Source organism: Aythya ferina (genome assembly GCF_964211825.1).
Source record: "Aythya ferina genome assembly, chromosome: 3".
In the NCBI taxonomy this organism is placed as follows: domain Eukaryota; kingdom Metazoa; phylum Chordata; class Aves; order Anseriformes; family Anatidae; genus Aythya; species Aythya ferina.
The window spans coordinates 43,491,808-43,519,729 of NC_140298.1; the positions used below are offsets into that span (position 1 = coordinate 43,491,808).

General features: G+C 44.7%; 1 protein-coding gene across 4 annotated transcripts in view; it reads left to right on the forward strand.

Annotated features, from left to right (window-relative positions):
- Nucleotides 1-352: 352 nt before the first annotated feature.
- TRIM67 (tripartite motif containing 67) overlaps nucleotides 353-27,922 on the forward strand; it is a 35,041-nt gene continuing 7,471 nt past the window's right edge. Inside the window, exons 1-8 of one of the 4 annotated variants that reach the window (XM_084515756.1) lie at nucleotides 353-1,513; nucleotides 6,330-6,425; nucleotides 10,286-10,408; nucleotides 11,684-11,794; nucleotides 13,850-14,009; nucleotides 19,512-19,669; nucleotides 22,609-22,747; nucleotides 24,238-24,541. In XM_084515756.1, coding sequence (XP_084371882.1) covers nucleotides 602-1,513; nucleotides 6,330-6,425; nucleotides 10,286-10,408; nucleotides 11,684-11,794; nucleotides 13,850-14,009; nucleotides 19,512-19,669; nucleotides 22,609-22,747; nucleotides 24,238-24,541 — 2,003 coding nt within the window. In that variant the 5' untranslated portion in view covers nucleotides 353-601. The remainder of the gene's footprint in view (nucleotides 1,514-6,329; nucleotides 6,426-10,285; nucleotides 10,409-11,683; nucleotides 11,795-13,849; nucleotides 14,010-19,511; nucleotides 19,670-22,608; nucleotides 22,748-24,237; nucleotides 24,542-27,922) is intronic. The other 3 variants (XM_084515758.1, XM_084515757.1, XM_084515759.1) reach the window with 3 other exon arrangements.

The following is a 27,922-nucleotide window of genomic DNA, read 5'->3' on the forward strand; positions in this document are numbered from 1 at the left end:
AAAAGGCACCTGCTTGGGGAGCTGAAGTCCATGGAGACGTGGCTTTCGGACAAGGCACACGAGCAAAAAAAAATAACAGCAGCGCGTAAAATAACCTCCCTCTCCACTATGAAAACAAACCGAGTAAACCAGACGGGAGAGGGGGGGCTCCCAGCGCTGCTTTTCCTTCCGAGGGGGCTGCCTTCAGCCCCTGAGCTCCCATTTGCCACCCACCCCCGGGGGCAGCGCCCGGCCGGGTGCTCAGAAAGCCCCCGCGGCGCTGAGGACAGGCAGCCCCGACCCCCACAGCACCTCCACAGGCACCGAGGGAAGCCCCCTCCGGCCTGAGAGCCCCTTTCCAGGCTGTTTTCGCCCTCCCCAGCCGCGAGGAGCGCGGCCCCTCATTCGCTGCGAGGGGCTCCTCCCGCCTCCATAAAGCCGCCCCCATAAAGCCGCCCCCACAGAGCGCCACCGGGCCAGGCCGGGCGGCGTCCCCGGGCTGCCGGCCCCTCGGCCCGGCCCCGCCGAGCTGTCCGCGCCCGCCGGGTGCTGAAGGAGGAGGGCAGCGGGAGGAGTTTTGGGGGGAGCCCCCCGATCCATCCCCGTGCACACGGCGGCGGCCATGGAAGAGGAGCTGAAGTGCCCGGTGTGCGGCTCGCTCTTCAGGGAGCCCATCATCCTGCCCTGCTCGCACAATGTCTGCCTGCCCTGCGCCCGCACCATCGCCGTGCAGACCCCGGAGAGCGAGCAGCACCTGCCGGCCCTGCTCCACCCGCGGGGCACCGCCGCTCCGGCGCCAACCCCAGCCCCAGCAACCCCGGGGCCGCCCGGGGGCTCCGCCGCCCCCTTGGACCCGGAGTGCTCGGCGGGCGGCGGCGGGGACCACGCGGACAAGCTGAGCCTGCACAGCGAGACCGACAGCGGCTACGGCTCCTACACGCCCAGCCTCAAGTCCCCCAACGGCGTGCGGGTGCTGCCGCTGGTGCCCGCACCCCCGGGGGGAGCAGCAGCAGCAGCAGCGGCTCCGCGGGGCGCCGTCCCCAGCCCCGGCCCCGGCCCCGTGGGCTCGTCCCTCACCTGCCCGCAGTGCCACCGGAGCGCCTCGCTGGAGCAGCGCGGCCTCCGCGGCTTCCAGCGCAACCGGCTGCTGGAGGCCATCGTGCAGCGCTACCGCCAGGGCCGCACCGCCAAGTGCCAGCTGTGCGACCGCAGCCCGGCCGAGCCGGCGGCCGTGCTGTGCGAGCAGTGCGAGGTGCTGTACTGCGCCGCCTGCCAGCTCCGCTGCCACCCGGCCCGCGGGCCCTTCGCCAAGCACCGCCTGGCGCCGCCGCCCGGCCAGCCCGGACCCCCCGGCGGCGAAGGGAAAGGGGCGGGCGGCGGGCGCAAGCCGGCGACGTGCGGCGAGCATGAGCTGGAGCAGTACAGCATGTACTGCCTGAGCTGCCGCAGCCCCGTCTGCTACCAGTGCCTGGAGGACGGCCGGCACGGCAAGCACGACGTCAAGGCCCTGGGAGCCATGTGGAAGCAGCACAAGGTAAGCCCCGACGCCCCGCAGCCTTCACTCGAGTTGTTCCGGCACCAGCAGGCTCCCTCCCACTGCCCCCATGCCTGATCCCAGTGTCAGACCTCAGGCTGACCCCCAGCAGGCACCTGGGGTTGCCAGCCCCGCCAGCTTGCTTGTCCATGCCATCGTCCTGTCCGCTCTTCCATTTCACCTCCTGGGGCTCAGCCTCTTCCCACCACCTCTTCCTTCCTGTCAATGCCGCACATTGGTCAAATGGCCCGCAGCCACACAAAGTTTTTAAATGTGAAGGTGTGGCAGGGAGGCTCGCAGGACACCATGTTGTCTCTCTGTCCTCAAGGAGGTCTTCTCCTCCCCTCAATACCCAGAGGGCAGAAGGAATGGCTGGGGGGCCTTCATGGCACAAAACTGAGTGAGGAATAGTAGGACAGGCTCAGGCAACAAGTACAGCCTCTTGCGGTTCCCATGATGTTGTGTCTGATCCTTCCCTGCAGCCTTCCCTTCCCTTAGCCCTTCCTGGAGACCCCGGAGATCTCAGAGTCAGTGCTTTGCAGCACAGGTGGTGCAAGATAAGTCTTTGCAACCATTTGAATAAAGAGCAAGACATGACCATAAAAGTTTATAAAGTGCATGAAGTTAGCTCGTTCTTATTAAAAATGATGGACCCTGGGAAAGTTAGTTAAATTTCCCTCTGTATGTTCATTTGTATTAAGACATCTGAGCTGAGAGCTGTCCTTTGGAGTGTCCAGCTATGTTGGGGGCAAAGGAGTCCTACAGGCCACGCGAAGGGTACTTGGCTAGCTCTGATGGCCTCAGGATCTCCTTCTCTGCTGCAGATAGCACTGAAAGGAGCCCAGAGAGATCCTTTCAGACACTGCCGGAAAGGACAGAATCAAGTCAGGTCTCCTCATCCCCCAGCCATGGAGTGGCTGAGCATGAGCTAGCATAATGAAAAACACTGGCTTTTGGTTTTAAGACCTCCAAAAGACGCCACTTGGTGTTGAAATCCATAGCTTGTCCATCTGAGAAAGACAAGCTCCTTCCAAATGCGTGTCCATTGCATACTCTTGGCCAAGGGCTCAGCCTCCTCCTCACTAATGTGACTGTTACTTGTGCATGGGAGAAGTTCTCTCAACTCAGAAGTAGCAGATCACAGATCTGCAGCCATCACTAAGCTGCTAATGGCAGATTCCAGTTCTGAGCAGAATTATTTCCATGAGCAGTGACCGAGCTCACTGTTCACATGTGGTTAACGTTTTGTGTGTTGTGAGGGACCGGCTTGTGTTGTGTTACAATCTACTTTGAGTTAAAACTGGTTGGTGCCTTTTTGAACAGTGTGATAAACTCTGCTGTGATCAGAGTGCACCGTTGGTCATTTTCTGATGTCACCAGAATGAACAAGAGCAAGTTGGTTTCTATTTTTACTGCATTTTTTCAGTGAGTATGGTATCACTGAATGTGATTTCTCTTGATTTATAGATTCAATCTTAGCATGAAAAGGCTGGTGAAAGCCAAAAAAAAAAAAAAAAAGATTCAAAATGAACTAATTTGGGGACTCTGAAGTTGGTCTCCTGTGAATATTACTTTCCCCAGAACAATGTGCTTGGCTGAAAGTAAATACAGTGGAGCCATGCAGTCAGACAGCCTAAATCAGCAGCTCACATTCTCTTGAAAAATTGCTCTGGAGTTAGATACTTAGATACACATGGTAGTGCCATGTCCCCCTCCTCTTACAGGGCGTGGTTTCATCCCACAACAGCAAACTTCAGATGAGCAATTTCTCTACCGACCCTAGAGCTGTTTGTCCAGAGCCCCTGCCTGTCTTCACCTTCAGGACCGTTTCCACCCACTTCTGCATTAGCCTTCTGCTCAGGCTCTTCAACTTCTCCGTTGTCTGAACCTTATGTAGTGATTTGGTGGGAAATTACAGAGCGTGTGAACTCATCCACGCAGTGTTTCAGACTACACGGTGCGAATGGCATCTCCCCTCAGCCGTGCTACTGCCCTTATGGCTGTTCAAGACTGGTTGGCCCCTGTTAATGGTGCAGGTTTCCCCATTACCCTGCTGCACGTAACCTCTCCTTTAGAGGGATGAAAAAGGGTGGAAAACAAAAAGAGGGTCCTGATGGCATGGAGCAGGGTAAGTAAATCCACTGAGTTAGGTGGGCTGTGTTATGTTCACTCACATGACTTGTGCATCTGGACCAACAGCTTGAGGTGATGAAGTAAAAGTACAGCCAGAGAAGTTGGTTGAGGCATTCAAAACAAGAACAGAGGACCTACGAATATGAGGAATGGTGGTGGGCATGTTTCAGCTCTGCACTTCCTAAATGATTGTGGACACATAGAATTGGAGTCTGCACGCCTGCTTTTATTTGCTGGTGTGAAGACTTGTGCTCCCCAAAACACGAGGGCTCTTTCAGCATTCAGCGCCAGGGTAAGCTTATCTAATCAATAGCCAATCTGCTGCTAAAGAGAGAAAGAGGGAAAACAAGCTAAACGAACACGAGCTGTGCGCTCGAAAAAGGACATTGGCATTATCTGGTTCATTTTCTACAATCAAAGGAAGCATCAGTCTTCCATGCCTATCTGGATTTAATTACTCACCCTCATTATCTCCCTGTTCCTGTGTTTGATAGAAGCAGAAACTTGGCATCCAGCATCCCCACTTTTGTGTTGCCAGAGCAGGTATGATAGTAAAGACAACCATCAGCAGAGTACCGTTTGTCAGGAGTTATTAATTATCATAGCCAATGGAGCTTGTAATGTTTCAGCTTGGCTTCAAGTAAATATTCTGCAGCATGCAAGACTGCTCGGAGCGTACAGGGCATTTTATGGTTTGGTTGGTTTACTGAGGGCTTAGTCATGTAGCTCGGTTTGATTTTAATGGGAAGTGCAGGACCAGATGCCACTGCTTTGTAAGGTATCCTTTGCAATCGCTTTGAAAAACAAGGCTATTATCTCTAAGTGGGTTTCATAAATGGAGGTCTGGTCTTCTCCGTGGTTCCGTGCTGCAGCCGCATTAATGCAACTGCTGTTTTTAGTGAGCACGAAAATTCCCTTAAGAGCCATCTGATCAATGACTTTGTCAAGTGTCTGCTCCAGTCCCTCGCAGTGGTAGCGTGACTGGAGCCGGGCATGACTGTGCGAATTGCCGGCAGCGCCTGCGGTGGCCACAGTTCGTCTGCATTGGCTTGGGTTTCTACCTGATGGCCACAAATAATTTTTGGCTCATCTTATCTGGCAAAATACACTTTGATTTGTAAGTGAGGGTTGATGTTGGAAAAGTTTTACTTTTGTCAGGACCAGTCCTTGGTTTTGCTATGACAGAAACACTGGGGCAGTTGTGCTGGGTCGGTCCTTGGCAGGACTTCTGATGCTTGTGCCCCCTGTTTCTTTCTTGCTTCCTCCCCACTGCTTTGTCATACCCCAGTTCCACCTTGTCATGTGTCAGCTGGACAAACCAAAGGCCCAAACACCTTGTGGGTTGGGTAGAAAGTGCCATCAAAAAGGGTGGGCTTTAAATTGTGGCAGCCACAACCAGCACACAGAGGGCTGATCTGCAGTCCTGATCGGCAGGTCTAGCAGAAAACAGGGACCCTTGCAGAAAGCAGGGGACTTCCAGGACTGCAACTAGGACTCCTGTTAGGGGCTCATAGCTTTTGTGCCTTCCTTCATAGAAGGTGCTGTATCAAGACACCCTCTAGTCCTAGCGCCAAAGAGACTGTAAACTTTTGGGGGTCTGACGTTATCAAGAATACTTAATTTTCCATTTCTCCATCAATTATTATTATCTGTTTGCTGAGGATATTACTTGGGCATTGGCAATCTGATGGTGGCCAAGTGCGACTAAGAAGCAAACCCAGAGGAGAAGGCCCAACTGGTAGGACTTGGCACAGGAGCCCAGAGCCCCATGCTCGGTGTATGCCCTTGTGAAGAAGGCCGAGTATGACAGCAAGAAGAAAATGTCTTCAGTGACACCCACAAGGGGACCCATCCCATCTCTCCATGCTACACTGGCAGAGACCTAATGCTGGATTTGGGCTGCTAGATGGAAGAGTGTGGTTTCTGTAGTCCCAGCCAGGCTCTAAGGAAGCTGCTCAAGGACTGTGCGCTCAGACCATGGGTTCCTCCAGACAGAGTTTCCTTCCAACCCAGAAAGTCCATCAAGAAATGTCTTGTTCAGTTTAGAGAGATCAGGTGCCAGCTGAGCAAATGAAAAGTTGGGTGTCCAGTGTGTACTTACGCAGTGATCAAGTCCTCATATCTCACCTGTCAAAAGCTATCAGAAGAGGTTTTTTCAGCTTCTCCAGAAATGTTCACCCGTTTCTTGGATTGGAGCATGGAAAACTGAAGCCCCCAAAAGACATCACTATGAAGTCTGAAAACACAGATTTGTCTTTGAAGTCGTAGGTTTGGTAGAATCTACTACATTTAAAAAGATTTCAGGCTTTGGAAAAAAAAAAAACTGTTTTTGAAAGCACTTGGGGATTTTTTTGGCATGACAGATGCTGCTGTGTAAGACTATTATTTCGTTATATATGTGGGTAGTTGTCTTGTAAAAAGTATTTTGAGTTACAGAGTCTCTGTAATAAAATGTAATGTGCAGACACAATACTTGACTGCCCCCACATGCATATTTCTCCTTTATTAAAACTTACTACAATTAAAATCTTAACTCTTCTCTTCAAGCACAGTCTGTGTGTAAGAATACATGTGACAGCAAGTAAACCTTTTAGCTCATTGTTAATTGTTAAAAGCAAGGATTAGTAAGAGATTTTGCATTTTATCTCTAATTTTTCCTTCTATTTTTTTTTTTTTCTTGCAGGCACAGCTCTCTCAGGCTTTAAATGGTGTTTCAGATAAAGCAAAAGAAGCTAAAGAATTTTTGGTTCAGCTGAAAAATTTATTGCAGCAGATACAGGTATGTAGAATATTAGCTGTTGTGATAATATGTAATCAATAGAACTGAGTGAATAATTTATCTGATGACTTTGTCTCCTTTGCTGTTCTCATATTTCCTGGAATCGTCTAACCTTTCTTGAATGTATTTGCTAGGCAAAATTACTCATCAAATAATGCCTGTAAGCCTCTTTTAGCTTCCGGATTGTTTGCTGCTTATTGCACGAAGCTGATATTCAATACTGGACGCTGGAGCTGTGTTGATTTGTATTTGATTGAATCCAGCCTCCTGCCTGATGATAATTCTTTGAATTTAGGATAAGTTCTCATTTTTACCCACTTACAATTTACTACTTGTTTTTCATCTAGCAATTTCTAAAAATGTACTAATTTCTGGATAAAATCCAGCCAACCTGTTTATTGGAGAATTTTTAGGAAGTCAAAAATAAGGAAAAAGAAACTAAATCAATTTGGTTGTCTATTGAAGGAGAAGATATTTCCATGCACATAATTGCCGAGCTTCAACAGTGAGAATAGGGCTCATGGTGAGTGCAATAATTGAGAGCACAAACCCCAAATGAAACAAGTTCTATTTTCAACCAGATTTAAGCTCTGATCAGTGTTGGAGGTTAGGTGATCCTTAACTTCCTTCTCACCCTGCAGAGTGGGGCTGGGGGTGTGCTGCTGTGCTTTGAGCTTCACTGATTCCAGGAGGGGACACTTGCTATCTGCAGCAGCAGCGCTCTGCTGCTGTGTGTTTTCTGTGCGATACGCATCATCTGCTCCACGATATGCCTGCTCATCTTTCATCAACAAGCAAGTCCTGTTTCTGTTACTAACAGAAAGCCAAAGCCCAAGTTCAAAAATCTGTATTCGGTTTAGAACGTAATCATTAAAGAAATGACACTTTATGCTGCAAATTATGGATTCGTACCACAAATGCTGCCAGAGCTCGTGGATTGCCACAGAGCAGCATAATTACCCACCCTCACAGCCTTCTGTGACAGGGTGGGAAGGAGAACAAGCGAAGACTAGGAAATTGGTTAAAGGAAAGAACATCTAGCTGAAAGAAACCAGCATGCAGCCACTGACTGGTACCTGTCACGTGTCATGTTTTGGATGCAGTATGAGGTTTTTCTCAGCTGACCTTAGCTATTTAAAAGGTAAATAGCTCATCCAGCCTAGTCACTTGGGCTTCTGACATTTTCCAAGGAGAAGGAGAGGTACCTGTAGAGAGCCGTTCTTCCTATATGTAGTGGCAGCTATTTTAGGCTGGGATAACTCATCCAAAACAATAGTCTGTCACCAGTCTTTTCTTGAGTCATCTACCTCCATTAAAAATGTATTTTTTCCCTCTTGAAACCCAAAGGTGGCCTATTACGACTATTTATGACTACGCTGTAAAATCCTTTAATGTGTTTCAATAAAATCACTGGCAAATTGCTCTGCTTAAGGGAGCTGCTAGAATTAGATCAAAAGACCAAGTAATTTCTTTGATGCTGCTCATTGCTTAAATGCTAGAGGAGGGCTTGAAAAAGGAAATAGTATCTACCAACCACCCTCTAAAATTCAGGTGTGTCTGGACACAAAGCTGGATGTGAACCTCACATGTTGAGCCAGTCTCCAGCGTGAGTCTGAATGAGGACATCGAATTTTAGCAAACCAGAACATAAGGACTAATCAGCTGCATATATATTAGTAAGTGAAACAAGGCTAGGGTATAACTGAGTGCTAGATGATGATCACTCACACCATCTGACACGGCACGGTTTGTCCCATGACAAATTGCACTCTTTCCAGGTGAAGCCTGAGCAGCACTGGCCGATGGCACATGCTGGGGATTGCTCCCAGTAGGCAGGTTTGGTGCAGCCATGCTGTTTTAGGGGAAGGGATTTCAATGTGTCATGAGCTGATCTGTGCCTTTTGGCCTTTGGACCGAAGAACAGTTCTTGGACTGATTTTTGAGGAGGTAGATAGATGTAATTTGCATGTAGGTACCTGGAACCATGTATCTCAGTGCAGGGTATGTCTAATAGCTGTCTTGTGGTTACCACACATGCATACAGACACTACTCAGCCAAAATGTATTTTTATACAAAGGAGTGAGCCATATGTTCATTTTATTATCCTGTTTCAATGCATACTGGACCAGTTAGCCATCCACTCTTCATCTCTTCTCTGAGCGTGTCAGAGCTACCAGGAGCAGTGCTTTTGTCTTGCCTGGGGCAGTTTGCAAATTCATAATCTATTCTTTCTCCCGTTTTGCAGATCTGTTGGTTTCTCCTCGTCTTCATTCCCTTCCCCTTTCTGAGGTCACTTTTAAATCTTGTAGTCTTTTCTCTTTAGAAACTGCCTGTTCCTTCCTCATTGCCCCTGTTGCTTCCTTGCTCCTCCTTGTTGTGGTCATTATCCGATTTTCACATTTTCCCATCTGCTGTAACAATTTCCTCCTTTCTCACTCGGAAGAGGCATGTCGCCAAACACCCTGTTTGATGTGTGAACAGAAAATGAAGAGAAAAAACGATGCACCACAGCCATTTACAGAGTCAGGCTCTGTACACATAACAGTGTGTCAAGAGAAGCTTGACAGAAAGAAGCTTAAGAGTGAGTCAGGTGTGATAAAAGCCGAGGAGGGAGAGATACAAACAGGAGGAATCTAGAACAAACCTGTGAACAGTAACTGAGCTGTGTGGTGTCTCCCTGCTCCCCTCTCACTGACAGTGGCTAGGACAATGAAGAGTGAGCCTGCTTCCCTTGGACAGAGGAAGGGATGAAGGTGTTGTACTGCAGGGAAAGGAATGCAGTGCTGAAAGATTTGGTCTCAAAAGAATGAAGACAAAAGAAATGAACAGAAAAGAAGAGAATAGCATAAACAAAAGAGCTGAGAGAAAATAAGGAGTTAGGGGTGTGTGATGTGTGATGGCTTTCCATGGAGATGCTTCTCCTTAAGCACATGTTTAAAATCATCTCACTTTTTTTCTTTTTGTTGATTTGGGGACCTGGTTAAAAAGTTAACAGGACAGCTGAGCATCTCCTGGAAAGAGGAGCTTGAAAGCTTTCTCCTTCTAGCCTCCCCAGCAGATGAAGCAAGGGAGAGCCTCCCTTCGATGGATGTTACAGCACCAACTCCACAACCAGAGGGAGCCATCCCCTGGAGGAGGGTTAGCACAAGACACTTCAAGACATTCACACAGATTTCTACAGCTGCAGTGGGAGTCCGTGGAAGCGGGGTTTGTGCCCTGTTTTTTGTATAGGAGTTTATGCAAGGCTGAGCGATACCCAGGCGTTGTTCAGGGCTCAGCAGGAGTACACATTGTGCACCTCACGTGCTGGCCCCTGCCCAGTAGAGAGTTTTACCACAGCATCAATAAAAGACTGCCAAGTGCTTGCTATTTGTGAAAAAGTACTAGAGGCAATACACAAAATCTCAGGAATAATATTCGTACTTGATTCATTTCTTGGTAATCAGCCTATGGACTGCATCCTGGTCCATAATTCTCTTCTAGTTGTCATAGTGTAGAGCTAGTGATTTCAAGGGAGCTACACTGCAATAATTATACAGTGGGACAGAACCCTCTTACATATATATATGCATTGTGCATGGCAGGTTTAGATTTTACATTATGTTATACTACATCTGCTGTCTGGAAAAGTGCCAGTAAATCAAGGTTTTCATATAAACTTACTCTGTGGCATAGCATCTCACTGTTTTGTTTTATAGCATGTGGATATTAATGGTACAGCAATAATGAAATCAGAAAGGCAATAGGCATGCTAAAACCTTGAAAAGAAATCTTCTCTGAATGGAAAATGGTAAGAATGAACAATCGTGTAAGCTATAAAATGTGTTCTTTGATTAATATGTTTCTCAACTTCTTCTAGGAGAACGGGTTGGATTACGAAGCCTGTCTCGTTGCTCAGTGCGATGCCTTGGTCGATGCGTTAACACGACAAAAGGCCAAGCTGCTCACAAAAGTTACCAAGGAACGTGAGCACAAGCTAAAAGTGAGTGTAACTCTCATTAGCTGTGAATATTCAGCTGTTGATACCTTGTGTTAGTGAGCGTTTTGTCAAGTTCTGAGCCCTTTAATGCTGAACAGCCCAATCCTGAAGTCCTTCAGCAGGTTCCGTCTTAGCAGTTTAATGGAAATGTGCTTATACACTTAAAATTAGGCCTGTACTTCAGCAATTTCTTGAGTGAGGCCATCATTCTATGTATCTGATACTTTGGGGCCCACTTTTGACAGCTGCTTGTTAGTGTAACCTCTCTGTGATTTCGATTGTAGGTCCTTCCAAATGCAAGAAACCCCTTCTGCCCAAGTAAATCTTTGAGGATTTTGGTTTCTCTTCAAGTCTCTGAAATTCAGACAGGCCACCACCAGATATTCATGCGCTACTCGAAAGATATTAAAGAGATGCTGTAAAGGGAAGAAAAGAAAGCTATGGGTGGTTAAACAAAGCAGCAGTCAGAAAATAGGCAAATTTCTTGGAAAAGGGAACTACATAAATGATTTTGAGATATTACAGTGCTGGTAACATTAATGGCATCTAAGACAGAAGGAAAAATCAAAGTGAAAAATATAAAGTGGAAAACAATTAATAAAATCTACCTGAAGTAAGCATTCCAAAATTCCCGTGCTTAACAAGAACCAACATCTAGGACGTGCTTTTAACAGCATAGTTGATCCTGCTTTTCATTCCCCTTAGCCTGAGGTAACTGTGGAGTTCTGTGACTGAACACAGTGCTATTAGGCCTAATTTACAGCAGAACCTAGTACAAAATCTGGAAGAAATGAGAGGCATTCTTAATCCTAGCAATGCATCTTCAAGCAGAACAGGATCAATGGGGAATTGTGAAGATAATGGCAGAGTATAATCTGCAAGAAGCTATCCCTGCAGTTACCCTCTGTAATATTTGCTTTTTAAGTCAAAGGTTTTTTGAAAGCTCAATTTTTAGTGAAAGCACGATTGTAAATGTGAATACTGCAAATGCAAAAACATGTTCTGTGCTCTCTCTGCCCCAAGCAAACCTGAGGTTTGAGCAATTAATCTGCTCTGAAAATTGAGATTCCCTGTGCACAACATTTTGCCAAACTAATTATCGGTATTTACAATACAGAGCAAGTGAGTGTAGCTGATGGAGATGTGGCAATGGCCATATGGCAGCTAAATTAAGCATAGCTTTAACACACTCATCCGTTTGTTGCCTCTTCTGAAATAATTTTATACATTTCACTGTGAGCTGAGGCAATTATCAGGACTGTACTGATTGTTTTCCAGGTTGTTTGGGACCAGATAAATCACTGTACGCTGAAGCTACGTCAGTCAACAGGGCTTATGGAGTACTGCCTAGAAGTTATCAAAGAAAATGATCCCTCTGGGTTTTTACAGGTATTTTTCTTTCCAGTGTTCTGAGGAAAAAAAAAATAAATTGATATGTAAATCTAAAAATGGACTGCTTTGCTAATTAGCACCTTTCACCTCCAAGGCAGGTTCATTTTAACTCCTGTTGGTAATGTCTAAAAGGCCAGTTGCAAATATTGTTTCTTAGGTGCAATCTTTTCTTTTTCTATATAATTTTAATATCACTAAATCTGATAGTTTTATTCCATCTTCTCTACAACAGACAACTCATTAGAGGTGTGTCCTAAGGTATGAAGAGTTTTTAAATGTATAGAAGGCCCCTTAGAATCTGCCTCAGTAACTACTGAGTGAGATTTTATGGCTAGATCTCATGTAAGCCTACAACATGAAGGATTGATTGGCAGGTGTCTCTTCTTTAACATTTGACTTCCTCTGGCTCAGTTCCAGGAGCTGTGCAGCCTAGGTCCCAGGGAGGAAGCAGGAGTCTTTCATGGTTACCATTGCCAAGATGAGGGAGGAGATAGGGCAAATCATGAAAGGGTCAATTGATGAGAAAAAACATAAGTTTTACTATCCAATTAATTACTTGGCCTAATTAATCACATTAACTATTTTCCTTAATTCTTATTTTAACGTATTAGCTTTATTGCCTTATAAATTGCCTAAGAAGAAAGGCACATCAGACAGAATGATTTGTATGTGGCTGTCAGCTGAACAGGGCATGCTGCACACATGAATGCATGAATGTCAGAGGGCTGTCACAGTATCCCTAAGAACAGGATGAAAATTAGCCAACATAAACCTATTAGCACTCCAGATTGATTGTTACTGTCACGTCTGGTCTCAAACAAGAGTTAGGAATGTGTGGTGTATGTTAATCTCAAAGACTACACAGCATTTTAGCAAGCTGTCAGTTGGATACTACAGAACGAATGCAACCTTTAGGTCTTACACACATGCTTAGATATATGCTTTCTTTTTGTTTCAGCTTATTTTTCCTATAACCTTTGTGACTTCGTTCTTTGCGCTCGCCTTTTACGTAAAAAAAGTACTTTTGTTTTTACATTTTCCTGGTTTATTTAACAATGATTTCCAGGTTACCAGCAAACACTGAAGCACTGCATTACTTAGAGCCAACTACTCCTGCAGCCAGGATATTGAAACGCAGCCAAGGGATCCAGCACCCCTGTAAGTGACTCCAAGGTTGTAGGAAGGCTGTAAGATGCTTCTCCACTTAAGGCACAGACTGGTTAGGAGCTGTTGGTGCAGGAGTCGAGACAGAAGTGTCTTACAGTGACAGTAGTGAGGAAGAATATCTGAACTCCTGCAGTACAGGAAAAATATCTCTGACCTAGACAGAAGAAAATTCTGCTCTCTGTGATTTGCAGGAATGTCACTGGGAAGGATTCCAGGTATCCAACTGGTGTTGCTGAACTCAAGGACAGTTGAGTTCATTGATTTCCTCAGAGCCAAGATTTCACTTACAGAGGAGGCCATTGGGATCATCTTAGTGTGACTTCTGGCCTAATTGTCTGTGGGCTGAGCTAGAGCAAAGATTTAAAAACAAAATTGTTTTGATGTATTGATAGCAAGTCCATCATATTCTAAGGAAATCTGGCTGACAACTTACTTCCCTCACTGAGAAATACACACCTTCTTTTCCTTTTGATTTTTTATTCCTTTCAGCTGAATTATTTGTGCTAAATGGATAGACTCTCTTACATGTAAGCCTCTGTTTGTGCAACTGCTGTTTAAACAGGAGAGCAAAACAATACTGTACACAGCAGAGAACAGAGCTCACAAGTGCATGAGGCATTCAGAGACATGATACATAACAATCTTAATAGTCTTTACGAATGCAGTTTTTACTTCCCTATTCTAAGATTGTTTTTGAAAGGAGGAGACCAAAGGATACCACATAAATGGAACTCACCCCAGAATTACTGGATCCCATCTCAACTCTCATGCTGTCATATTCCTGGTTTCCTTGTGCAGTATTTCTCAGCCATACTGTCACTTCTAATGTCTTCCAATGTGCTGCTTCATCTGCAGTTTCATCATAAGCTTGATGCTGTCTTTCAGATTTCAGATGCTTTAATCAAACGTGTTCAGGTATCCCAGGAACAATGGGTCAAAGGAGCCTTGGAGCCAAAAGTGTCTGCTGAGTTTGACCTGACATTGGATAGTGAACCTTTACTGGAGGCGATTCACCATTTGGATTTTATTCAGATGAAATGTAGGGGTGAGCTTTTGTGATTTTGTTTTTCTGTTTTTCATGCACGTGTTGAAATTGCACTGGGAAGCGGGGGGACGCAGAGGGAGGAAAGAGAAATGACTTGAAATTGCTGGATATTTTTAAAAACCTTTCAAACAAATTAAGATCGCTGGGTGTTTCCGAGAAGGGTGTGCTCACCTTACATGCAGTGACCCGGACAGGCTCAGACAGTGATACCATGTGCCGTTGCATATTTGAAAAGATGAATTCTTCAAAGTAGGACTGTCTGTTAGCTTTGGTGATTCAAAAGACATCAGCTGCATGAAACTTCATGCCATTTTATAGCACTCATAGATTTAACAGAGTTAATCAAAATACTAGTTACCTCTATCTTGTCGGGAACAGCTGAAGTAGTAAATAAATACTCCCCCCCACACACATATGCTTCATTGGGAGAGAACCCCTTTGGCTTATATCCGGAATGTGCTGCTAACAGTGCTCAGGTTTTAAAATAAAATAAAACTGGGAGGTGGAGAATTACAGGCAGAAAGTAGTTCAGTGCCTGTACTGTTCCTTGATTCCAGTTGTCAGAACGATCCTGAGGGGCACAAATAAATGGAAGAGGAGGTTAAGGAAATTATTTAAAAGCAGAAGCTGATGAACAGTAGATGCCATTGGCAAAAACATACTAACAAACATGTGCTTGTAATGCACGTGGTGTGCGCAGAGCACACAACTGCATCAGGATTAAGTAGAGAGATATATAGGCTGACTAGATGTTAAACCCATGGTGGTCTCTGGGAATCAGGCCACTTTCTCCACTCAGTGGTGAATCAAGCCTTAGTTAAACAAGTGGCCAGCGGGGTAGAGGCTGGCAGAAGTTCATGAATAAGTTAAGAATAATCATGTAGTGATGTTGGATGTGATTATTTTTTTTAACTCCAAATAAGCATAAAGATTTCAGTTCAGTTTATCTGTTCTCCCTGAACCTGATTCTGAACCTAAGAGACCCAAGATGGAGTGGATCATTTGGCAGATAAATCTGTGGAGAAAGAATGGGTAAACGGTTAAAGGCCAAAGTCTGCTCACCAGGAATGGCTTACATCTTGACAGGAACAGGCTGTGTTAAAGAAGTTACTGAAAAAACATCTGCAAATTGCTCCTGAAATGCTTAGAGCTGTAAAGCAGTCAAGAGAGAAAGAGTATTGCTGATAAAGCTTCTCCAAATATTATCGCATTTATCTGTTTAAATCAGTTTATATTTAATGCTGGCCATATTTATTATTAAATATATTTAGTACTAATCTTCCACCAGTCTCCATCCCTAACATTTAAAGAATTTAGCTAAACTATCCACTTAGATTGCTCATTAGCCACAGGTCACTTGAGGTGAGAGCAGCTTAGGTATTTGGCTTGTGGATGTTCATCTGGCTTTAAGTGTGAGGACTTAGAGACTAATTGAGCCAGATTCACTGGAGCTTTATGAGAGATAGTACTGTTAGTTGACAAACCCATTTAAAGTACTATCACTGTTAAGCTCTGGCACTGAGCTAGACGTAGCCTGAGATGCAGGGGACAGGGCAGGACTGCTTCTGCTTAAGCCTGTGGAGAGCTTAAAGACCAGCTTGGGCACTGCTCCCCAGCAGCACTGTGATAGTTAGTCCTTGGGAAGAACTTTTCCTTGGGCTGTCTTGGCTTTGACCAAGCTGCAAATCTCGTTGGGTTGGTCAGTACAGATGGCTGGTGCATGTTGAGACCTGGCCTGGCTGTAGAAATGGTGCAAACAGGGGTGGAAATGCCATTTATCCTGGTCCCCGTTACTGCAGATGCATAAGGGACTGCGTTATTCCCCCTGGCACTGATGTATGCCCAAGCAACGTGTGCCACCAACTGGTCCTGAGCCAACATTTGTAGGTACTGAGCATAGTTAAGTATATGCAGTATATTTTTCAGTTTATGACTGACTACAAATCTGTTTGTATTTGAGCTGCTCTCTATCTGACACATTGACATTTTTGTTTCTGAAATTTGCCTCTATGGACGTCATTGTGGACATAGTTACCTCTAAGGACATCAGCCAGCTTTGCATCATCTTCTCATGCGTAGTGGTCTTGCATCTCAAGATACAGATACTACAGAGTAAACAACCAAGCCTTTCAGTAGTGAACACCCAGACCCACGAGGATTATCACTTTGCAGACTGAGAGGGAGCTGTTGTTGGTTCTGTTTCGCTATTTGTAGCAAAATTACCCTCAGGACTTGTATACTTCTGAGTTGCCAATTCCACACACAAAAAAATCTGTGTCTCTTCACATCTGCTCTTCTTTCTTGAATCTCACCTGCCCCAGCACACCGAGTCATCGATCTTTGCCAAATGTTTGGTGTTGAGGGGAGTGTTACTGACTCACCGTATGGATCAATCTGACAAGAGTAGATACACTAAAGACATCAGAGACTGTCTGTAAAGGGATTTTGGGGGGAGCCTCCGAGAACAGGGCCAATGTAGCTTTTCCAGCTGCGTGCTGTTTCTTTGCAAATGCATTGCGATGTAAGGTCTGTAATATTGTTATCGATGCTTAATGCATGACTGAATTTCTAATTTTTTTTTCAAACTCTGGCCTCATTCAACCTCAGTGAGCTTGCATGGGTCATTTAGAGTGAAAGCTTGCTTGTAAGTAAACATTGATTCACTGTGTTAGACAAAGAAGAATGAAAATGAGAACAAATCACATTAGATTTGCTCTGATGACTTGTTCATGTACCTTACTGGTGGATTCTGTGTAAGCCTATATCTAAGGCCAATCTCAGTGAATAAAGATCAGGGAGTGTTGTTTTCTTTCCTTTTTACGGAAAGAAAAAAGCAATTCAGTACCAAATTAAATGTGCAGGGAGCAGAAATGTGATAGAAGCAGAAGCGATGCTTAAGCAGTCGTATTGACTGAAGTGTCTCACTGACTGTTCTTTGGTAAGGGTCCTGCAGTCCCCTGTCTAGCTGACCTGCTGAGATACATGCACAGCTCTAGTATTTGCTGGTGTGCTGGGGTTTCCTAAATCTCCTTCCTCTGTCTGTGTTTTCTTCTTTTTATTGCTTTTTCTGAGTGCCTTGGCATGAAATTCCTGTCTTCTTCAATGACTATCTCATTGTGTACAATGCATTTTCTCAGTTCAAGCTATGGACACAGGCAAATAATGTGTTTGAGGTTTGCTTAGTGCAAACAGCTGGAATTGCCATGCAGTCTTGGTTTGTTGTAAAATGTAGACCAGGTTCAAAACAGGAAAGAATGTAGCTACCTGCCAATTTTCTGTACCTCCTCTGAACAGTCATTTATATCCACATGATGACAAATAACAAGCAAAATCTTAGAACAGCCTTACTCTACCCTAAGAGAAGATCAGCTGTGAGATGCATTGACTAATGTGTTTCTGAAACTGCTGAGTTGACGTTAGGCATCAGTATCACATTTCTTAGCTAAGCATGACCTGTGTGTAGCACTTCTACAATAGCAGGACATTATTCAAGCTCATTAATAGGTCTTGCTGTGCCAATGCAGTATCACTTCTCCCTTTATATTTTCATTCCTTTCCTTCAAAAACTCTCTAGAGGACTTTTAAGTTGAACCAGAAGTGGGACAGCACTGTTATTTAACATCTGAAACTTTTTTTTTCCTGACAGCCTATATTTGTCTTTTCCTAGCGCTGTCCCATGGCTCTTCACTATGAAGTGCATCCCCGTGTCCCACTTATTCAACTCCCTCTGTACTTTCCTATGACTTTTACAGCAAGAGTTCACCCTCTTTCCTCCCAAAGGGAGTCCGAGGTCAAGATAAATCTCCAACCATCTGTGTCCAGCTGCTCCAGGAGGGCGAGTGCAGCAGGCGTAATCCAGCAAAGCTGGACACCTGCCTGGGGGGAGCTTCTTATCCTGTCCTGGGCCACTGTGCAGCACAGGGATTTGGGCAGTTTGTTGAGGAGTGTGGGAGTGCTGCCTAGTTTGCACTTAGTAAGCTTTCTGAATGAGGTTTTCATGTAGTTTTGCCAGAGGGAGTCTCAGAGGTAGGGGGGACCCAGCAAACGCTTCCTGAGAGAGTTAGCAGGGTAGCCAGAGTGGCAGGAGTGGGAGTGGTGGCTGATGCAGCCCTGTCTTCTCCCAGGTTCATCAATCACTGAAAATACACATGCTAACAAACACAAACAAAACCCTAAACTAAAACTGGTTTGTTTAAAATTTGCTTTACCTCTGAATTCCTTGCTGTCAGTTTTTTGGCTCCTGTAATGCCATATTTCTGTTACTTTTCCAGACACGGTGCCTTCTAGAGAAAAGTCTGAACTTTTTGTGTGGAAAAAAACAAGTAGGTCTTTATATATGATACCCTCTGAATCATCCTTAAATATCAAGGAAAAGCAGCAAAGGTTTCTATTGTGTTTTGTTTTCAGAAAATCCTTCAAGAGCTAGTTTATTGAGCTCCTTTGTTACAGGCCACACTCATTCTGCTGGGGTAGGGTGTTGACTTTTGTCCCTTCCAACGTGGGGGTGAAGCCTTTGCCTCCTGACACAGTAGGGAGCATTTTCCCCCTGTTTTCCCACAGACAGTTTGCTGCACGAAACATGAGCAGTCCTTTTTATGCTGAGAGGTTAAATAGGACGAAAGGAACAGCTCAAGGGCTTAGCTCTCTCACAGGCAGGAGGAGGAAAATAAACTAGAGGCTCAAAGTGGAGTACATAAAAGAAGAGCAAATTGACATTGTTAAGAGCTCAGTCAATGAATGCTCAGAGCACTCAGCTCCCTGCAAGACGCCGCGGAGCTCTGCAGAAATGATCCTAACGCTGAAATTAAGCCTTGGGCAGAAGACGAGGCAGGGCCTGTGCGTCACGTATATCCCACTTATCCTGTGTAATTTCAGTCGTGCACAAGACACATGCCAGATCTCTCCAGGAGACTGAAATTTCACTTAATAATTTCCAGCAAAGGACGAACAGTGAGAGTTCAGGTGTGCATGGTAGAGAAGGTGTGGTGGAGGCCTCTTCCCAGAGGCAGGGCTGAATGTTGTACTCTGTTTACTTTTATTTTTAAGATGCTGCTCTGGTCAACAGCGTCTTGGTGTGTTTTTTTCCTGGGCAAGTCAGTAAAAAAGCATGTCTGCAGATAACTTCACGGCTCTAATTTCCAAAAGGACAGAGCCACAAGCAGTCTCCTGTGACGCAGAAGCTCCTTTGGCTACCTGAGCTGAGGGATTTAGATAAACGTTGCAATTGGAACAGTTTCCAAATACGTTTTAATTTACATATTTCTGCCAAATGGTTTGCCTAGCCAAGTAAAAACATTTCATTATATCATTTTTACCGGCTTTTGTTTTGAGGGCCATCTTCGGGGGTTGGACTGGATGATCTTTAAAGGTCCCTTCCAACCCACACCCTTCTGATCCCCCCCTACCATTCACTCCCCAGGAGGAGAGGGAAGCAAGTGGTTGTGGTCCTGCTCCCAGCACAGACTGAGGGGGTAGGGCAGAGCTGCACTAATCTGTACTCAGTTCCTGTTACAGTGCCACCCGTCCCATTACTGCAGCTGGAGAAGTGTTGCACCAGAAACAACAGTGTGACATTGGCCTGGAGGATGCCACCTTTGAGCCACAACCCAGTGGAGGGTTATATCTTGGAACTTGATGATGGAGATGGTGGCCAATTCCGAGTGAGAATTTCATTCAGCATTTATTTGTGTTTCTTTGTATATAAGTTTCCTCAGGATATGAATTTGTGTCTGTCTGAGGGTGGGGAGAGGGAGTAGGGAAGGTTTGGTTTGTCAAAGCATCCCTGGCTTTCATTGCATGGATGTAGAAAGCTCTGGATGTGGTTTCTACTCCTTAGAAGGAGCCCCAGCTTGGGTAGGAATTTGATTGAAGCTCTTCCTGGGCAGCTGTCAAAGAGGCCTTGCTGAGGTGAAAGGTGGAATTTCAAGTCACTAGTGTATCTACTGTGTGTCCTCCCTGGAGAACACCCCCACAGAAAATCCCACACTAGCCTACAGGGGCTGGAAGTGCTTCATGCCACGGAGCAAGGATTTCTTTGAAGCTCCTACTCTCGTCTGTCCATATTGTTTCCCCTTCCAATAGATGAAATTCTTGGTCCAGAAATGCATTTTTTTCCCCCTAGTGTTCAGATTTAAAATAGGATCCTGCATGAAAATACAGGATTTCTAATATTTTTCTCTGAGAGTGGATGATATGAGGCTAGGGGAAGTGTTCCTCAGTCACGCTGCAGTGGCCTCAGTAAGTACGGGAGGACATCCTGAGTGCCATCCTCCCAGACCTCCAGGGTGATTCCACAACTGCTCACTCATGCCTGTAGATGCAGGATACTCTTGTCCCCTCCCTCCACATCTGAATAAATGAACCGCAGAAGTAATTCAACCATCTTTCTGCCAGCCATGTCATGCTGGAAGCAGTGGTCTGCCTACCACGGACAGGATTGCTGCTACTGTTCGTACTTCTGTGACTTCAGGACCAGGCTAGGCTGATGCGTTCCCCAGGGCCTAGTGCCTTGAAATCATTACTACAGAGCACATCTGCTGTCTTCACAAGTGGGAAATTGTGCCTAAAACATGTGATGAGATTTCTTTGGGAGCTGTAAACTGGCTTCCCACCAGAAACCTGAAGGTTAGTAAAGCTAGTTAAATAGCCTGGAGCTGGCCCACCTAAGGAACTGCCTCCCCGTACCAAACCACTACACCACAGCCAGCAAAGGCACCTGGTTTGGATGCCCTTCATTAGAAAAAACAGCAATGTTGGCAGGGTGTTTTGGAGAGGGCACTGTGTTTCTAGAACTTCTCCTCAATTCCTTGGTCCAAGTATCATTTGTGAAAAGGTACCTTTGAGAATGACTGGCCAGAAGCTGCTGACAGAGTTAATGTTAGTAGGTGAGAGCGGTATCTATCCGTGTGCAGTGGATGAGGTGCGACACGTTCCAGTGTCTTGGATAAACCATTTCAAGTGTTATTTACAACTAAAGAAATAGTTGTGAATAGACAAGATTTCAGGGTGTGCATATCCAAGGTGTGAATGAGCCTTGGTCCATTTGCATGTGGCATTTTAATAATGGGCAAAGGCTTTAGGACTGCCAGTGCTGCCATGTCAGGATTTTGGATTGAAAGGATACAATACAATCTCAATCCCTAAAGCTCAAAGGTCACGGTTTTTAAGTGAAACACTTTGTTTGCTGGGGTAGGAACATCCTGTTTTACCCACGGAAAGATAAAATGCAGGCTTCTCAGAAATCCCATTTCAATAAGAGTTTGCTGACCATTTTCCTGAAGGATTACATATCTGAGAGCAGTGATACTGACTGCGCTTCATCAATTCTTGATGAGTAGATTTTTAAGAATGTTTCTTTTTTTCCTTTGTAGTGGAGAGCATCAGTCTGAATAAACACAAGCAGTGGTTATGGTGAAACAACTGTAAAAATAGATGGATTGGAAAATGTGAGAGTTGTCCTACAAATACAATGTTTTGCACAGGCAGCATATTTTATAATACAGAGATGAAAAACAGTTCTGTTGAAACTCTTTCTCTCCATGAAAGTTCAGAGGCTAGCTCAGGACTCAAGAGATTTTGTTATTGTGGCAGCCACCACGGTAAGCAAGGTGGACAAACACAAACCCTGCCATGTACTTAAGTAATCCCTTTCTTATTCATCACATACTTCATTCACTTCAGGTTCCTATCAAAGAGCTTTAATCATCAGGACTGCTTCTAGGCGTATACTTAAGTGTCTTAAGTATGTGTCTGGGGGCTGAGTGCTCTGCTTACTCACAGCCTTAAGCTGTTTACAGCCTTTGCTACCACAGATCTGTGGATTTCACAAAATAAGAGAAATCAGAGGAGAGAAAGCTTGGGAACTGTGGCTTTCAGCCTGCTGCCGAACAGGATTATTTCCTTTTCTATCATTTCCTATTGCTGTATTCAGTTTGCCAATAAACATGAGGTTTCTAGGCTTCTTTCAGTTCATCACAAACTATCATCTGACTGATCCTGTTATTTTGCCTAGCTTTTCCTCCTCCTGAAATATTTTGCCTTATGCAAGTGCTTGCTCTTTAATAAATCTTTGCAGACTTTTATTATGTCTCTGCTGTCTAGTTGCTGTTTCATCAGGTGATGCATGTGATCCTAATCTTCAGGAGACTGGATTCTTCTGTCTCTGTCTTAGCGGGTTTCAAAATTATGTATTAATGCAGGCATGAGACAACCTTTCCAACAGAATTAAACTGTGCTTACTTGTTTTTTATTCCTCCTTTCCCCCTTTTTATGGTCCTATATAAAGGTAATGGTGGTTGAGATTCTAGGACTACTGCCCAAAATAGTGTTTTTGAATAGCTGTTTAGGAAAAGAGGATAAAAAGTAAAATCTGTGTTCCCTTTTTACCTTCACCTTAGTGTCTCCAGTGCTGACCTTACTTGGTGTCTTCACTTCTGTAGCTATCCATGTTGTAACAGCCTAAACTCTGCATTCACTAAAGCCACAAGAATTTGTTTACTTGTGATTTCTGTTTAGAAGTCTTAACGTGATCATGAGACACTGAAACAGTTAAACTGTGTCCCTCTTTCTCTTTTTTTTTGTTTGTTTTTGGTGTGTTTAGGAAGTATATGTTGGCAAGGAGACTCTCTGCACTATTGATGGCCTTCATTTCAACAGCACCTATAATGCAAGAGTCAAAGCTTTTAATTCATCAGGTGTTGGTCCTTACAGCAAGACAGTTATCTTACAGACATCTGATGGTGAGTTTGTTTTTCGCCAGTTTCTAAAGTAAAAGCTGCAGCCCTCAGTGTTAGGACACTTGCATCCCATTATATCCACTGATACACGTGGCACTTGCTGGCACGGAGATTTTGGATCATCTCAGTGGGGAGGCCAGGGACTGAGCTGCCCTCCAGACGTGCACCTCCAGGTCAGGGCTGAAGAAAGCAAATCAGTAATGCAGGGCTGTGCCACTGCTGTCCCTGCCGTCCCCTCTGCATGTGAACTAAACATGCACAGCATTTCCAACAAGCTGCATGCACCTTTCTGTGTGCATGCTTTTCCAGTGCTGTTTGAAGCTAACCCACATAACCCACATGCAGGTGACCGATGCTGCTGAGTGTGCGTGCAGAAGACAGTGCCAAAAACCACACGCAGCTGTAGGTGTGTTCTGATGGCTGCTGCAGTGCACTTGGGTGGAAAACAGCCTGCTATTTCGGGGGGGGGAACAACCCAGTCCTAACTTCACTAATGATAAAATTCAAGTAGGCCATTTCTTTATGCTTTTGGGGGATTTTCCATTGTCAGTAACACTTCAGGTTTCAAATCTGCGGTTTTGTTTGGTTATGGAAGTTGGATGTCCAATTAGGGTCTTTATTTGTTGTAGCATACAGAGGCAGTTATGCAACACACTGGATATTTTGTATGCCATGCTGTCTCCACTTCTACATTTATCTTTGGAATCTGTGTTTTTCCTCACTACTGCTTCAATTTCAGAGCAAGGTTTGATAAGACAGAGATGGGAATTTGTGCTTGTTCTTCTGTAATTACACTTGACATCCACAGAGGCATTACAAGAAGTTCATCTTCAGTAATGATATTGTAATGAATTGAGAAGTATGTGCTGTCCTCACTTCAACTTTTATGCTGTGTTGCCAAAATAGGCCAGTGTAAATTATTAATACTTTAAGAGCTTTTTCTCTATTTTTTTCTTCCCTTCTTTGATAAACTGGTGAAATCAGCCCTTACCAGCATGGACACAGAGGAACTCTGTTTTTATTAGAGACAATCCTGAACCAATTCACACTTGTGAGCATTTTCTGCATTACGAAGAAGACTTCGTTTCCTCTATGATTTTCTAGTTACTGTATGAGAACAGCAGATCACTGCCCTTAGAAGCCTCCATTCAGAGACGCAGATGATATAAGGCACACGAGTAATTTACACTTCCATAGCACCTTTCAGCTGCCTGAACTGAAAAATGCCTTTCAGGTCTTCCTGGGTTATGCAGATTGCATGAAGCACTCTTTTCTTTCTCACTCAGTCACCAGCAGTCACCCTGAGCTGGGTCTCAGTGCAAAGCAGTCCTGTGTAACCTCTAGGGTAATGAGGAAAGATCGTCCTTGTTACTTGAGAGTGCGGCGGGGTCTTTAGAAAGGCTGATCCTCGTTCTCCTAGTGGAAGTAGAGCATCCGATCGGTGTGTACAGCCAATTCTGTCACAAACCTGCATCTCCTTTTCCCCTGCACAGTGGCGTGGTTCACCTTCGACCCCTCCTCAGCTCACAGGGACATCGTGCTGTCAAACGACAACCAGACCGCCACCTGCAGCAGCTACGATGACCGGGTTGTTCTGGGCACAGCCGCCTTCTCCAAGGGCGTGCATTACTGGGAACTGCACGTGGACCGCTACGACAACCATCCCGATCCAGCCTTTGGCATCGCCAGGATTAACGTGGTCAAGGACATGATGCTGGGCAAGGACGACAAGGCTTGGGCCATGTACGTTGACAACAACCGCAGCTGGTTCATGCACTGCAACTCCCACACGAACCGGTAAGCACCATCTGCACAATTTTCTCCTTATCGGTTGTTTTTTTTTTCTCCTTGTCATCAGAGGATGAGATCTCAACAAGCTGCAGGCCACCTCCCTGCCAAAGAGTTATTTTATTCCTGACAGAAGTCTGCCTCACCTGTTCTTAAAAGTCACCAGTGACAGAGATGGCATCTCATCCCCAGGCAATCTGTTGGTGTATGTTATCCTTTCCATTAGCAGCTTTTTCCTGAGATCTAGCCTAAATCTCCCCTGCTGCGATTAAACCCATGATTTCATGTCCTACCCACAATGTCAGTAGATAGGAGTGCCACACACTCTAAATGCCTTGTATATTTGGAAAACACTGTATTTGTATACCTACTCTACCATGATGGGAGACTGATGTACAAAGTCTGGCTGAGGATATACAGCAGGTGTGTGTCAGAGTGGGAATCAATTTTGATTTAGTTTCCTACTGCCTGTCTCAGCAGGTTTTCCATACTTACTAGGTCAGATGTTGTTTCAGTTATATCAAATGATTAAAAGAAAGGTTTGCAGTCATTTTTAAAACACTAAAAATGCTTGTATTATCTCCTTAGAGGGAAGTTTCTGCCAACTTTCGTGGCATCCTAAGCTGATAATAATGTCTCCTGTTGAGTAGTCGTTCAAACTCTAAAACATACTTGTATTTTGAGTACATATACTGCAATTGATGGTAATTTTTGTTTGAAGCAGTTTGATTTTTTAGTTCATTACATACAGGTGGAAGAACCTTGTAGCTGGACCCAAAGCTATCTAAAGTAAATATGAATATTTTCATCAGCTCCAAAGGCCAATGAAAGGTCTTTTTAGGACATGACTTAGGTCATGTCATAAGTAAATGCAGCATAAAATAACGTCAGAATAATAAATATATCAAAAGGTTCTCTGTCCCTTTAATATCTTGATTTGATTTAGGCTGGAAGTAATGTTAAGCTGGGTAAATTTTAATGCTCTGTGAAACAGCTTATGTTTTCTGGAAAAAACTGGCAAACGTTCTGTGTGCTGCTGTCCCAGAAACCTATTTTATGGATTTGGTCCTAGGCATGCTTCTTCCCACAAGCAACACAAGAGCAAAGCAAAAGCTTTCCTTCTGGGAAGCAAAAGCAATGGAAACACTTTGGATTTCCAATCATCCTGCTTAAACAGGAGAACAAAGTACTTTGTGTTGATGAGAGCTTCCCTCTTTTTACTAGGTAAAACACAGAGGTTTGGCAGGCACATCCAAGGAATGGGCAGTCCAGTAGAATATTCTTTCGAGTGAAGTACACTGACGAAGGGCATGTAGTCTCATGAAATCACATGCGCTTCAATGAAATTAGGTCTAGGCATTATATTTTTAACCGTGACAGTCAAGTAGGTCAGGTTTTTAACTCATTAGCTGTGGTAGTCTTGTGGAAACAATTGTTGCTGCCTTGTCATTTTTCCCCACTGGAGACAAGTGCATGATAGCACAATGTCAGTCCAAAGAAAATTTATTGCCAGCTTTTAGCCTCTCAGATGTTATTATGTTGGAGGAGATATCCTAGTAATCATTTCATCCATCCAAATCTTCATGAGACTAAATTAGGACTATAAATAAATGACTAGCTTCAAGGATAAGCTGGGGTGGAGCTTGAAAGACCGAGGCATGGGACCTGACAAGTTTAGAGCACTTTCCTGTTCTTTTTGCTCACAGCAAGTACACCAGGATCTGTCTGCATCCTTAAAAACAGCCAGGCTGGGCTCAACCTCTGTCGTGCTAAAGGAAAGGGCACGAACAGATGAACCTAATGCTATAAAAAATAGAGACCTTTGAGAACAGGTTATGCAGACACCAGTTTGATACTTCAGGGCAGGGATATACCTCTGTAAGGTACTTTTCAGCCTTGTTGTTCCTGGAAATAATCAGTTCACAGCAGAGATGTTGTGTGCCCATTGCTTAGAGGCATCACCACTCATTGCAATGAAAGAGATGGAAATCACACTGAAATATTTTATGCTGAAAAACAGGGGGACGTCAAAAATCTGGACAGTTAATCTTTAAGCCCCCTGCTTAAGGAGAGTCTCCGCACTAACTTCAGAGGTCTCAAGAACAGGTTCTCATCACACAAAATGTTACAATTGATTGAAAAATACTGGCCTTGGCAATGGACATGGCAAAGTTGTGAAGTTACTCTAAAGTTAATGAAAAAACACTGTTAATGTGGAGTTAATTCTTCAGTGTATTAAACAGTGTTCATAAGTTAAGATTTATTTTTCAATAACAACGAAACTTGCTGCTATTCTTAATTCCTCAAGCCAATTCATTCAGTCCTGTTTTGCAAATTGTCCACACTGCTGCTGAAAGCATTCTGAGAACGTCAGATCCCACTGCAGGAGACAGTGGCATTTTTCAGGGTAGCCCAGTTCCCGTGTCTGCACTCAGACCTTCCAGCCCTACACATAAGACTGGCAGTCAGTACTCAGCGCTGTGCACAGAGGTAAATATTTGCAGGACTGTGGGAAAAGGTGTGTGAGAGTTGGGATTTACTGGGAATAATGAAAGTGGTGCATGTTTTCAAAAATGGATCATCATTGCAGAAGTACTACTGTACCAGGTAGCTGCCTTTTCCTTTCACTTGGCCTGCAGACTATCAGGAGGCTGTAGGATAACTACCATTAAGTAGTTTAAAAAGACATTAAAGTGTCAGCTCTTGGACGTGCTGGCACAGAAGTGTACCAGGAAGGAGCATCAGTTTAAGTTGCTTGAGCTAGCAGGCTTTTGTATTACAACTAAGACATTTATTAGAATAAATATCCAGTAAAATATCCAGTCTTGATGATGTGTGGAAGGGTGACTGTGTTCTGCACAAGTTTGCTCATGAAACTTTAGCTGTCCCATCTTTCCTCCTAAAGGAGGTGACCGTGACAGTACTCCCAAAAGCACTGGGTCTCTCAAAATAAGTTCCCAAAGACATCCTGGGATGCCCAGGAGGAGCTGTTCAGCCTCAGAAGCCATGGCTTCATCCTGCCAGAGCCTGCTGCTCCCTGTGGGGAGGTGGATGCTCAGTAACGAGGCAGCTGGCCTGCTGAAGTGCTGCAAAATTTGGGGCAAGAAAGCCAGGGAGAGCCCCATGTCTTGCTCCCCTTGTCCCGGGCAGCCCTCAGCTGGGTCACGTGCTGCAGGCAGCAGCTTCTCTTCAGCAGGGCTTTCCCCTTGGGCTGCAGAGAAGTCACTCAATGTCACCATGTAGCACGTGGCTAATTAGCCCACAAGAAGCAAATTAGTTTATTATATAAGAAAGAGCATAATAATCTGAAATAGGCAAAGTTGCCGTTTCTGTTTCCCCGAGAGAATCAATGTCATTTAAAAGGATGTCATAAAATCTATTTTGAAACAC